General features: G+C 38.7%; 4 protein-coding genes across 4 annotated transcripts in view; all 4 read right to left on the bottom strand.

Annotated features, from left to right (window-relative positions):
* CBG14645 overlaps positions 1 to 1,107 on the bottom strand; it is a gene marked incomplete at both ends in the record, with an annotated part of 13,737 nt that extends 12,630 nt beyond the window's left edge. The window contains 6 exons of the mRNA XM_002644618.1: positions 217 to 356; positions 460 to 587; positions 634 to 723; positions 770 to 857; positions 901 to 1,017; positions 1,074 to 1,107. Of these exons, the coding sequence (XP_002644664.1) occupies positions 217 to 356; positions 460 to 587; positions 634 to 723; positions 770 to 857; positions 901 to 1,017; positions 1,074 to 1,107 (597 nt within the window). The remainder of the gene's footprint in view (positions 1 to 216; positions 357 to 459; positions 588 to 633; positions 724 to 769; positions 858 to 900; positions 1,018 to 1,073) is intronic.
* Positions 1,108 to 2,402: 1,295 nt separating this feature from the next.
* Positions 2,403 to 4,795, bottom strand: CBG14644 (the record flags this gene model as incomplete). Its single annotated transcript, XM_002644617.1, has 11 exons — positions 2,403 to 2,553; positions 2,600 to 2,720; positions 3,057 to 3,109; positions 3,345 to 3,441; positions 3,505 to 3,558; positions 3,839 to 3,981; positions 4,027 to 4,144; positions 4,191 to 4,282; positions 4,332 to 4,391; positions 4,444 to 4,564; positions 4,618 to 4,795. The coding sequence occupies 11 exons, from the start codon at positions 4,793 to 4,795 to the stop codon at positions 2,403 to 2,405; spliced, it is 1,188 nt and encodes a 395-aa protein (XP_002644663.1).
* Positions 4,796 to 5,928: 1,133 nt separating this feature from the next.
* Positions 5,929 to 8,085, bottom strand: CBG14643 (the record flags this gene model as incomplete). The annotated part of the gene is made up of 7 exons (XM_045239709.1): positions 5,929 to 5,994; positions 6,050 to 6,196; positions 6,328 to 6,457; positions 6,576 to 6,952; positions 7,003 to 7,640; positions 7,849 to 7,930; positions 7,978 to 8,085. 7 exons carry the CDS (start codon positions 8,083 to 8,085, stop codon positions 5,929 to 5,931), a joined length of 1,548 nt encoding a protein of 515 aa, XP_045095473.1.
* Positions 8,086 to 11,071: 2,986 nt separating this feature from the next.
* Positions 11,072 to 13,364, bottom strand: CBG14642 (the record flags this gene model as incomplete). Its single annotated transcript, XM_045239708.1, has 7 exons — positions 11,072 to 11,269; positions 11,315 to 11,370; positions 11,419 to 11,860; positions 12,201 to 12,268; positions 12,836 to 13,011; positions 13,059 to 13,138; positions 13,311 to 13,364. The coding sequence occupies 7 exons, from the start codon at positions 13,362 to 13,364 to the stop codon at positions 11,072 to 11,074; spliced, it is 1,074 nt and encodes a 357-aa protein (XP_045095472.1).
* Positions 13,365 to 13,489: the final 125 nt, after the last annotated feature.

Here is a 13,489-nt window from a genome sequence, read left to right as displayed (position 1 = left end):
GTATATAAAACATTGGAAACCGCTGCTCCATTTTTTTCGTGATTATTGTGTTCGTGCGATTATTGTGTTTGAAACTTCAATGTGTCATTAAATTTATTAACAAATGGGATACATTTTGGATCATAACATTTTTTGAGAATGCCGAATTGGAACACACTTCAATCACAATGCTGAATAAAAATATTTCAAAAAAGCAACTTTTTGGATAAAACTTACTGGAGCATTGCAAGTTGCAGTCGTGTAATACAACTCTTCCGGATTGTCTTGCGTATTCACACCCCCACCAAGTACTCTCAGCGTTGCAGGAGCTGTGATCAAACAGTGCGTTGAAACATCCGGTGTATTGTTCAAAGTACCTTAATTTTCAGAAACCGTTATTGATCTTCAAGAAATTAGAATATTACATGCAATGATTTTTGTAATCTGCCAAGATGTTATTGGCAAATTTGGCGCGACAACTGTTGATCTGAGTTTGTTTGGTAGCGAAGATCTGTGACATGCAAGCATCGTTGTTAGCGAATCCTTCGAATCCAGCACCACATGCAAATCCAAACTGCTTGTACATAGAAACAACTTTCACAGCGTCACTGTAAATTTCATATTCTCTTGATAGGTTCTCTGAAAGAAAGTTACGGTAGTCGAAGTCCGGCCTTGACATGATAACTGATGCTGGTGCAATCTCGTCTTGCAGATCCAAGGCATTCGTAATACTTATTGAAAGAGCTGAAGTTGAAATTTGATTTTGAAATGGAAGATGATGAAATATTACTCGCAAACTTTCATCAAGCCACTGATACCATTGATGTACATATTCTCAATTTCTTGTCGGTGACATTCGGGTTCGAATGCAAGAATGCCTGAATTACTAAATTTTTATGAAATGAATATGATGATTTTTACCATAACAATTAGAGAGACCCAAATCGGATTTCAATTGCAGTCCACAACATTGGAGCAGATCTGGGTTGCACATTCCATTTGTTGACGGGGTGCAAGCAGTGACCACGTTTAAAGAAACTGAACAATAACAAAATTGATTTTTACAATTTTTTAAAAATCCAAGTCTAACTTACTTGCCAACACGACAATCAATGCTAGGAACTTCATGTCGTGGAACGGGGAAAGCCGGCAAAATGTTTCTTCAATGGGATTAAGAAATGAAATTTCTTATCAGTTCACGGGGGATTACCAATAATTCTGCACGCTTAACTGTCATTGATTATTGCATTAGAAAAGGCTAAAAACAGAAATTCATTGCAATAACTTGAAGAGCCGGAAGAAGTTTGAGTTGGCATTTACAGTACTAGATACAGTACGGACGAAAATTATTTATTAGTATAATTTCCATTCCAACAAATAGTGTCGTTTGTAATTAAAAAAAAAAGAGCCGCAAGTGCCAAAGTTATCGAATAAATAAGAATTACGCCACTTTGAAATGTTCTATCTTAATTTTTCGGATTTAAAAAAAGTTACCAATTGCAAAATTGAAGCTCACATTTCGTTAAATATACTCCGATGATTTCGGACAATTTAGAAAATTCTAGATTCCTTTTTCAGACTTAAAAGTTGACAACTTTCCTCGGAAAAGTCTGAATACGATTTCCCAGATCCGGTACTCTACATCATTGGAAAAGTTGAAAACCATAAAAAGGAGTAAAGTATTTGACATCGATGCTGAACTGTCTCAGAACCACTCTGAAAAACATTCAGTCATCCATCTGTGGGTAAATAGCGTTCCTGTCACAACATTTATAACAACCTTTTCTCAAACTTTGGAAAGTATGGAAACGAACGATATCTTACAAATCTCCACAATCGGGCTCAAACTGGGAAAGTTATGATTTTTTGAAAGTATAGCCATTTTTTGGTACTTTTTGGGCCACAACTACCCGAAATTTTTTTTAAACAACTATTTTATTTGGATTCTAAATTAACTTTTTACGCTCTTTCCAACCATATACGTCTCGATTTTTTTTTGAGGGCAACACTTGGGAGTCATTCCATGTTAAAAACTCTCCCAAATAAAAAGAAATTTTCAAATTTCCAGTGAGGCACTTTCAACTTTTTTTCCAGCTGTATTGCCGCAAAATGTTTTTAAAACTTTTCCTGAACTTAGGCCAATTCTTGTTTCGCACTTTTTATCTTTTTTCAAAATTGATACATCTATATCATAACCTTTTTCAATTGTCACACACCCAGTCATCCAATAAAAATCAGGAATAATAGTTTATTCTTATCAAAAATGATAATACACAGTTTAGAATGACAATTATTATAATATAATTTGTTTCGATTCTGACATCATTTTTTTGGTTTCACACAGCCTCTCTCATCCGATTATTCCTCCACTGTATGGCACTGAAAATTCAGCAAATCAATAAATTGAAGTAGATCTGGTCAAACTAACAGACGCATCTAGCAGCACATTGCGGGAATCGGGTGAAAATATTGACACGAGAATATTCGCAAGCCCAGAATTGGGAGTCATTCGATTTGTCACCGCAGTTGTTTTTGAACTGGGTCTCGAAACAAATCAAGTACTTGTTGGCCAATCTAAATCGTTTTTTTTTTGAAATATCAAAAAATATTTGTTTCTCACGTGCAAGCTTGAGTCGCATCCACATCACTAGTAACTTCATAGTCGAGTCTGCATTGCCTAAGCGTTTGTCCACTGTCTCCCTTCCAAGTTTGAGACATGCATCCCTCATTTGAGAGGTATGCTGAAACATTGGTTTCGTTTTCTTATCATCATACTATTTTGACTCAAAAAGTTCAGACACATTCTCGTATTTCAACAGAAAGGTGTGTGAATGTTTAGTTGTGTACTGAAGAAATCAATGGTAATAAAAAATTCACTTTGCAATCCAGCTCCACAGACGAAGTGCATTTGGTTGAACAGACCAACAAATTGATAAGCGTTGAATGGATTGGCTGAGACCGAAACAAAGTGGACCGGGGACATACAGTTGGCATATTGATCTCCCATGCAGACCTTGAATTCGCGAAAAGCTCTGTAAAAGATTTTTTGTTTTTTATTAAGTTTCAGAAAATATTACTTGCAAACTTTGCGGATTCCAGTTTCTCCTTGGTTCTGGTAGTATGTCTCAACCTGGAAATGTATGTGTTTTGATCTTTTTCAAATCATGATGACATTTTTAAACCTTTTAAACCTATTGGCTTTAAACTTATTATGTTCTAATTTGATGTTTCCTACACACACATTCACTACACGCACTCTTCAATAATCGTCATATCACCTCATTTTCTAGTTATCATTGCTATCAATGATAAGCATGATTGCATTTCGAAAACTTGCCTCCTTTCTGAAATTCTCAGGATCGAACCATGGTTGTGGGTCGGCAATGCTCAAGGCTTTGTTGAGATCGGCTTGGCACTCCATGTAGACTGTGGAGTCGCAGTCCAGACCTCCGGATAGTACACCTACAAACTGTAATGGTCCGTGGGTCTAATTTTAGGAGGACTATAAATTTTTGGGTGGCTTACCGGAGAATCCAATGATGAGGACCAGAAGTGACAAAGACTGGTCTCGCCACATATCTGAAAATTATATTCAAAAATCAAAAATATGCATACAAATAAAAAGTACAAAAATATAATATGCATTTCAAGCAATTATAAAAAATCATCTAACAATTCTTCCTTAACAAAAATTACAAACGTTTATTCCCAATAAGAAAAATGAATTAATGAACAAAACATTTTCAACCAAAACATTACGATATGCACTGTTGAAACAAGATGATTAGATGACGCGTTCGTGGACTGAAAATTTTCAAATTTTATATTTTTTCAAAAAAAAAAAAAAAATTTCACTCACATGTGCAGAAAATTTGAGAGCACTGTGGGTAGAGAAGGTTGGTACCGGTACGCTCGTAGTTGCATCCCCAGTAAGCAACCTCTGGCTTCTTGCATGCGTTCCAGAACAATTGGAAGTAGCAGTTGGCGGCGATTTCAACGTATCTGAATTTTTTAGATTTTCATATTCTGTATAGGTGTAATGCTCACGCGCAAGCCTCATTTGGATCGGCAGCGGCTTTCACATTGAAGTCATTGTCGCATTGTCTCATGGCGGCGGTTTGATTGTTGAAAACGGCGGATCCACAATCTTCAGCGTTGGCGAAGACTGAAAAAGGAAAATGTTCTTTTAAAAGTTTGCGATGAGTTCTTACTAGAGAAACCGGCTCCGCAAACGAAATCAAGTTGGTTCCAGATCTTGACGTATCCATTGGCCTGGTCTTGAGTGAATTGGACTCCGCCGTTGCTGGAAATTAATACAATTAGAAAATCGTTAATAAAGAAGCGAAACTCACTTAGTAGCTGTGAGGAGACCGAACGGATTTTGAGCGCATGCGAAGAATTGACCATCTGTACTGAAAATTCACAAAAATTGTTTTGCACTCTCTCATTTACAAAAGTCTTTACTAGCACTGCTGGTACTCCTTGTATGCCTCGCAAATGTTCAAAAGTCCCAAAGCTTGGTAGTCAGCGAACGACTTCTCAATGGCACTTCTCAAGTCTTGGTATTTGGTAACGCCGAGTGATTCTATAAAGAAACGTTATCGTAGGAATGTGTACGCGAGTTGGATTTTTTATTACGGTCGAAGCCCATTTTAGTGTTGAACTGCGATTGGCATGTGTTGAGACTGTTGCCGCCATTGCACGCCGTGAGTCGCGGGTCCTGAGCGGCAACCACACCTGGAATTAGAGATTTCTTTTGGATATCGGCAGATCTGGGAATTCTTTGGGTACAACTGATCTTCTGAGTTCTGAACATTTTTTTAAAATTCTATTTTCCTTTCATTCTGCTCCAACTTTTTTCTGATAAAGATCTTTTGCCATCTGCTACTGCACTCGGATGCAACATTAAAAATTCAAAAACGTGTTCCACTATTATTAAGTTCTCAGATCATTTCCAAGTCATATAGTTAGTCATAATCGTTTGAAAGCGTCACCACGATGAAACACGTAGAAACAAGAGGCTTATCAAATTCGGGTGGAGGTTGATAAGGATAATCAATCCGGTTAGTGCAAATGAATGAAATGTCTTAAATGACATTTTCTGGAGCCGTTCGTTTTTGAAGAGATACTATAGGTTCGGAGCAAAATGGAACACGAAAGAAGAGCTCGGAGTGAGCAATATGAACAGTACAGTATTCAAAAGTTAACAAGATGCCGTTTTTGCCAAGCGGGTTCAGTTAGAAATTAAGTAGAAATTACAGTAAAAAGTCAAAGTTTTGATGCACACGGAATTTTTCCAAACAAAAAAAAAGAGACCTAGGTTGGGATTGAACTGGGCTATAAAAAAAGATGGATAAGATCTTACCGACTAGTACAAAAATAGCCAGGCAATAATTAGTTGTGCACATTTCGAGAGAGGGGAGCAGGCGTAGTGCAAAGTCGTGTCTTTCTCTTATCGCTCGTGCCGCTGGCACTTCTGTCTGATTCTCTACCTTTCAAGGGCCGGCTCGCCTTTAATGGGTTTGCCAACCAATTCCCTACCTCCCTATCTTTTCCACCTCTTTCAGCGCTAGCTTGTATGTGCACGTTTATCGTTTCGTTTATTATGATAGTCATAGCCATCAAATTGTATTATCACTTTTTTTCTCGGTGTGAAGAGCGAAGTGGAGAAGAGAGGGAGCGGCTCTGAAAAATGACGAAAACCTCTCTCTTGACTTTTTTTCAGTGTTAATGTGACGACGTGTTGAGGAGGGTGTGGCAGCGATAGGTAATTGAAATGTTACCAGTCATCAAACAGTTCCAAGATTTATTAAAAGTCATGGGAAGTCAATTGGGGGGATGGTAGGACAGGAACAGAATGTCAGGGAAATGATGACTTTGCACATCGAAAACAGATCAAAAGATGGCATCGAAGAATGAAATATTACACAGTGAAGGAGGAGAGATCATCTATTGTTGCACATATATCCCAGTTACACAGTAGCTCATGAGATGTTGGATTTGCTCACAGGTGGCCTGAAAAATGAAGAAAAGTTATTTTCCGTCTTGATTCCTTTTCAAATTATTATACCGTTGGGTGGAAGCTCTTAACAAACGCGCAGTTGTTTTTAGCAAAACCAACAAGGTCCTTGATTCCAAACGACTTTGAGATCTTGGCCACATAATCGCACACCTTGTCCAATTGCTCCTTTGTCGGTTCAGCCGTGGATGGGTAAGCCTATAAAAAATTTTGGCTTGAAAAATATTTAATGGCTTCACGGGCACACAGAGATAATAACTGATGTTTGACAGTGATGTGATGTTCAAATAGGGACACAAAAAAATCTTGAAAAGAGACAAATGACTCACGGTTGGTTGTGGGGCGACGAATGATGGAGACGAGGTTGGCTTAGCCAGTTCTATTTTTATTTCACGAGAGGGAACTGCCGCAGATGTCGTTGGAATCCCTCCTGGAGTGTTGATCGCTTGATTGTGTTGTCTGTAATGATAAAAAAGATAACGAGAAGCAACAAAAACATAATAACAGAATGATATCTGTCTAGTAATAACTGCCTAGACAAAAACACGTCTATACAACTCTGTTTTCTGAAACTCACTGGTACCACTCAGCATAATACTTTTCATAATATTCCTTGATTGCTTTGTCATCATCAATAGAAATCGATGCTGGAATTTCAGAGAATTGGTTGATAGCAGATCCGAGAGAAGGCCCAGAGGTGGTGACAAGGACTCCTTCATCTTCATTCCAGCCTCCAAGATAGGATTCTCCAATTTTTGCTACAGTAGAGCCACTTGTGGGGAACGTATTTGGGTGTGTTGGCGGAGGTGTGGTTGTGGAGGGCGTCGTTGATGCCTCTGAGGATGTCTCAGTAGACGGTTCGGTTACGATTTCGTTGACAGTTGTGACTTCTGTTGGAGCCTCTGTCGGAGCCTCTGTTGCTTTTGTGACTTTACGCAACTTGCGATGTTTTCGCTGAAAATCAAAAAAATCATCATTCAATACTCTGAATGAAAACTGCTTACTCTATGACGACGCTTTCTTGGTGCCTTGGTAGAGGTGGTTGGGAGAGTCTCTTCCACTGCATTGGTGGATGCTACTTCGATTTGGTGACTTGGAAACACTTCAATAGAAGCAATCGACGGTTTGACTGAAACCATTGTTGGGAAGACTCTCTCCTGTGCGTACTCGTGAACGGCAGGTGTTCCTCGAGAAACATCAGATGTTTGCTCAGTAGAGGATGGTGGTGGGGAGGGGATTTCAGATGGGGTCACGACTAGTTCAGTTGGAATTGGTTCAAAAGTGGAAGGTTCTGGAGTTTCTGGCTCAGTTGAAGCCTCAGTTATTGCTGGCTCTGAAACCGTTGTGTCTGTAGTCGGCGACGGCTTCTCAGAAGTTGTCAGTATCAATTGAGTAGTGGGGACTCCAAAAGCATTTGCCGGTTCATCAGTATCTTTAAAAATCGGAAGTGACTCGATATTGAATTCTGTGAAACTGAGTGGCGATGGAGTCTCAGATGTCTGAACAAAGTCTGATGGAATTTCGGTAAATGATTCTGACGATGGGACCACTTCGATTGGAGCCGGTGGAGTTGGGTTCAATGGCTCTTCGGACTCAAGCGATGCTGGGTTGACGAAAACTGGTTTGATCGGATCCGGAGCACCTGGAAGTCAAATTGTTTGGTGACTGTACGAGGCATTTTATTGGGAAACAGTTATTTTTGTTCAATTTTTCTCAGCTGCGAAAAGGATGAGTTTCCATAATAATTGAGAATTCCTCAAGAAAAAATCCTGGCATAGATAACCGGTAAATTGCAGACCGCTGATGATGTCTAGACCGAATAACTTTTTATAGTAGTTTTATAGACCAACCCCTCAACCGTTCAAATCTTGCCGATCGGAATCTCGGCGGAAGGCTATCCTTGGTTTGAAGCCGATGGAATGTTGCAACTTCCTAAACAGTTCAAAAATCACGTTTTTCCTCAAAATATCGTTTATCACCTCTTTATGACCGAGCGATGGCATCGAAATCTCGTTTGTCTTGATGGTCTTCAAGGCAAAGACCACCTGATAGTGGCATATCAGGAGAAGTACACCGGATAGCCACATCGGATACTGCTCTTCCTGACCACCAGTATCCTGAAAATTAATGCGTTGACTAAAAGAAGTGAGAAGAAAAAAAATTGAAAAGCGAAAAAAAAGAGAAAAGCTCGAGCTTCGATAGGTCATAAAAAAGACCAGAATGCTCGGCACGCGGAAGCTTCTTCCAGAAAGGGGAAATTGTTAAATGGGACGGAGAAAAAAATTGTGGAAGGAATAAAAAAGAGAGATGGGGAAAGATGGATGGGTAATGTGAGAAGAGAGAAAACGATCTTAAAGAAACAATTGGCAATTTCAATTTCACTTCTTCCTCTTCCTACAGAAAATCTGCAAGTGGGCGGGTGAAAGTGAAGAGAGAGAGAGGAACAAGTATGTTAATAGATTCCATTCAACTTTATTTCATTTCTCCCGGTCCAAGATTCCCATGAGATTTTCGAGATTTCAATTGAAAGTTTTTGAAACACAGAGAGAGAGAGAGAGAGAGAGAAGATGAAGAGCGACAGTACCGAACTACACTAAATGTCTGCGGTTCCTTTCTCCGGATGAGCGGCAAAAAGGATAGGAGGAGGACAAGAAGCGGCAAAAAATATCTGATGAGAGGATCTCGATATGGCGTCTCATTCTATTGTCGAATTGCCTAATGACCATCCCTCCCTCCAAACGGGATCACTTTGGCAGTTTTTCTCTTTTTTTTTTGTTGGTCATCCTCATTGTCGTAACCGACCAAAGGAGTAAGGCAACATACACGTCAAACCGGCTACGGTATCCGAGGGGTGGGATGTGGTGTTAGTGCAACACTGGAAGAAGACCAGGAGGGATGAGAGAGATGAAGCAGAATGAGAAGCACCATCACGAATAAACACGGTCAAAAGATCTGACTCCTGAAACTTGATGTTGCGCCACAGCCTCCTCCCCTTCTTTTTTTTCCATCACATCATCACAAAAATCCAGATTTTTTCCCTCCCTCATTTTTGTTGGAAAAGCCACACACACACACCCAAAAAGACAGATGGTTCAAAGAAAGATGTTTCCGAAAAAATTGTTGAAAAGGAGGAGGTGAGAAAAAGCGAGGGACTTGATTTTCCTGGTATGATATAGATTGCGCAATTCTGATAAGGAAAAAAAATAAGATAAGAAGTGTGAGAATTCAGAATTTTTTAGTGAGACAAGAGAAAAAAAAGAAGAAGAAATGCAAGAATAAAAGAAAAATTTATTTTTGAAAAAAGGCTGAACTTTGAGAACTGGAAAAATTCAAAAACTCACAGAAGAAAGCAGGAAAAGTTCGCTAAACTTCCCCTAATCCTTCTCGAGCCCACGAACCCAAAAACAAGGGAAAATGTTCAGATTGGTTTTTTCCTTCTTTTTCTCTCCGTTCAACCAAACAAACCGCCTAATCAAATTAAGTTTGAAAGATGTGTAGCTGTAACAAACCGAAGTCGTACTAGTCAGGAAAAAAATTTATGTGGCATAAAAAGGAATGGCTCCGAAGCATGAAACATCTCCTTGGATACTGTTGTCCTTTACACCACACTAGAGGCATGCAAAACTGGAAGAATGCCGTATTTTTTCTCTCCTTGTCTTTTTGTCCGAGAAGTTCTTCCTTGATAGCAGAAGCGAGATTCAGTGATGGATTCTGATTGGAGAGATAAAATATAATGAAAATGATTAGATAATGAATAAAAAAAAAGAAAAAAAGAAAGACTAATTATTTTTAGGTGATTAGTTTATGATGGTGTTAGCCAGCTAATGTGTGGCTGATCGAGATGGCTAATTGGGTTATTTGTCGGGTAATGTTCAAAAAATATGTTGATCGAGAACGAGAGTGAAAAATATTCGATAACACAATCTTAGAGAAGACTGAGTTTAGAGCCCATGCCAAACTGGATAACAAAAAACAGATTTGTGCTCGGGTATCACGATACATTGAGAAACAAACTTCAGACAATAAACGATAAATTATAGTTTTTGTTTTTGTCTGGTCTCACTATACAATTTCTCTATTGGTGATAACCACGTTATTTTCCAAGAAACAGAAACGGAACAAGAATTTTTGGTGGATATCTGTGATAAAACATAATACTACTACTTGTTGGACGATGGGGAGGTTAAAAAAATATCTGAAAGAAGATTAAATGGGAAAAGGATCAGAGCGTGCTTTAACAAAGTAAGACTTTTCGACTCCTTTCAAAACTCATTTGAGAATTTTCGGAACGGAATTCGGAATTTAGAAAATTTCTGAACCTTTCTTTCGGAACTGGAGCGTTTGGACTACGGTATGTCAAAGGCGCAAATGGAAAGTTTTTTTGGGGTTCTTGAGGAGAAAAGCTCTCCTTTTATGCGTTTTCGAAATCTTTTGGTCATTCTTTCACCATTTTTTTGCTCATTTGTGAAGAGAAAATGCGTTTTCTACTTGAAAGTCAACAATCAGAATATTCCAAAATCCGAATGTTCAAAAATCAGAATAAGTTAAGAATAAATTTACAAAGTCAAAATGAATTTTGAAAGTTCCTGATTTGATACTCGAAAGTCAAACTTTTTGCACAGCTCTCTTGACGATTCAGCGACTGTCTTTAAATCTGTTAGGACAGGAGTTAAAAATCTAGAAAAGGAATACAGAAAACAGAAATTTGAGTTGTTTTACCACACTTTTGAGATCTTATTACTCAATATATTTTTGAGGATAGTTTTTCTGCTAAATTTAGACATTGAGTAACCCTTCTCAGGGGAAATTGATGTAAGTGTCCCGAGATTCTGTGAAATGAATTTATTCAGTCTTTTTCTTGACTGCAATCAATCATCAATACGAGAAACATTCATTTATTCGAAAAAAAAGGCAAGCTGCAACAAAGACAAAGGATCGGAAGGTTTTTTGAGCAAATCGACAAAACTAAAGCAATTGACCATATCAATTCAATTAAGTATCCGTTTTCTAAGTATGTACACAATACAAACCGCTATACAAAAAAGGCAAAATTCAAGCATGAGATCACAGCGACTAATTCATCTTGATAGTTTTAAGAACATCTTGTAAGCCTAATCGCATTGTCACAGCGTTGGCTCGTCTCCGAAGGAAGTCGGTGTTTGAGGTACTATCCGAGATTGCTTGCTTGGTACAAATCGCGATGATATTGACTTCATCTGTGATGGACACTTTGAGGCAGGACCCGAAATGTTGAGACAAGTCCTCGATTATCTGAAGATTTAATATTAAGAGAGGTATAAGATTGGAGAAACAAACCTGGTCAACTTCAGGGCCATCTTCCTCTTGTGATAGGATATTGACAACTAATGCACCTGAATGAGAATTAATGACCTGCTGGTCTAGGTTCCAAGAATCCATACCTGTAGTTTTCACAATTGAGGAGAAGGAACTATACATTTCAGGCGTTCTGAACAATTTGGAGGGGCAAGGAATGCTTTTTGAGCTGTCACACGCATCCAAAAACACTACATCATATTTTTCTTGGTTCCTTCCAGCTCGCTTAACAAATTCCAATCCGTCTGCATTTATTGTCCTTCGAGTCCCGTCGTTCACCACGTTAAACCATTTTTGTGCCATACTGACCACAGTTGGATCCAGCTCAACCGCAGTGATGTTAAGCTGAAAAAAACGTTGCAAGATAATAATTTTGCTTGGGTGAGCGACCTTTGGATTAAGCGAATGCAGAAACATATCCAAACTTCCGCCTCCTAGCCCAATTTCCAGGATTGCTTTCCCATCGTTGTCAGAGTCCACCAGTGAGAGAGCCGACACAATAAATGGAGCGCTGATTAAAGCGGCAATCTGTAAAACATATCCCTTGTTTAATAATTTCTCGAACATTTATCATCCAATATCTTATTACTTATCCATCTGCTCATCACATGTCTCAACGACTTTACATTACGAACATCTCGTATACCCTCCGATTGGGAGAGGCGAACACATGGTGTGAAGTAATGAAAGTGATACGTTGCGTTCAAAAAGATGGCGAGTTGTATCATGTTTGTTCATTTTGCACAAACATGAGAGCAGAAAATTTAAGAAGAAGATGGGTCGGATTATGCGTATTTGATAAGAGAGAGCGAATCTTGTTCAATTTTTGAGTTTGTATGTGTGTGAAGAGCATGAAAAACAAACTTACGTATTGAGCTCTTATCGAGAGATGGTCAATTTTCCACATTCGAGTGTCCGAAAATTCAAATGTTCTATCTGAAACATATTGAGAGCGTTAACAAATCTAAACTGATACTAAAAACTTTTCTGAGTACAAAGAATCAGACATTTTTGTTTTTTTTTTACTTTGCAGCGTTTGGAATTTATCTCACGGCTTTGAAAGTCATTTTCTAATTTTATATGATATACTCGAGGTTAGACGGCAACTTCTGGACGGAGGTAGATTCCGGATACGGTCGCTACTGAAACCTACCAGACTCCGACAAGCCAGTGACAAGGTTCCGATCTAGTAGCATTCCAACATCCGACCAAAATCTGACCATGGCCACTAGGCAGACGTTTTTGGAAATGTTTCGACAAAAACCTGACCAATATTTGTTTGAAATCCGATCCCGTCAATTCCTGACTAGAAGCTACAAGCCCCAAACAGGATAGAGAATAATCTGCCTTACTAAACTGTTATATACAAGATTCTTCTGTTACCTAAAAGGTTTTTTCATCTTTATGTAATTTTTCTCACAGTGGAAGCTCCCAAGCAACAATCTGATACCGCATGGAGTCATTTTTATCGCATTTCCATCCATAATAGTCACAAAATCATACCTCCTTGCGGAATTAGCCTCACAATCGTATCACTCTCATCTTCGAACCCCTTCACAAACATATGACGCTCCACCATTTGCCCGAGCTCAGTTTCCACTTTACGGTCCACCACGACATAACAGTTTTCTGTAACTGACGAGCATTCTTGAGTGATCACTGACTCTTCCAAGCCTTTTCTGCAAGTGATTATCGATTTTTAGTGATTATCGAGAGTAAAACTAACTTTTGATTCAAAAGATTCTCGTCTAGATCACGTCCATACTGCTCATCAACCAGAACTTCCGACGGGAGTACGTAGAAGTACTGAAAATCGATTTTTAACAAAGATATCCGTTGTGTAACTAACCAAGAGAAGATAAACTAATATGCAAAATGAAAAAATGATTGCAAAGTATTGCTTTGTTTTCATTGACACCGTTCGCGGAGGTTTCCTGAAATAACTAAGTTAGTAATGATTTTTTAAAGTTCCAAAGACTTGCTTCAAGTGGAAAACAGTCTCATTTGGCGTGTGGAGAATTCCCTGCGGCATTGAAACTGCTCAGTGTTCACATGTTACTCATGTGATATTTGTTTCTTCTGAAATTGCAGAAAAATTTATCCAGTTTTGAGCTTTGAATCACAGATTTAAACGCTCAAATCTTGCGAAGAAGAAAT

The sequence above is a fragment of the Caenorhabditis briggsae genome, assembly GCF_000004555.2.
Source record: "Caenorhabditis briggsae complete genome, chrX, whole genome shotgun sequence".
NCBI lineage: Eukaryota > Metazoa > Nematoda > Chromadorea > Rhabditida > Rhabditidae > Caenorhabditis > Caenorhabditis briggsae.
The sequence above is the reverse complement of the archived record's forward strand: the minus strand, read 5'-3'. Positions and strand labels throughout refer to the sequence as shown.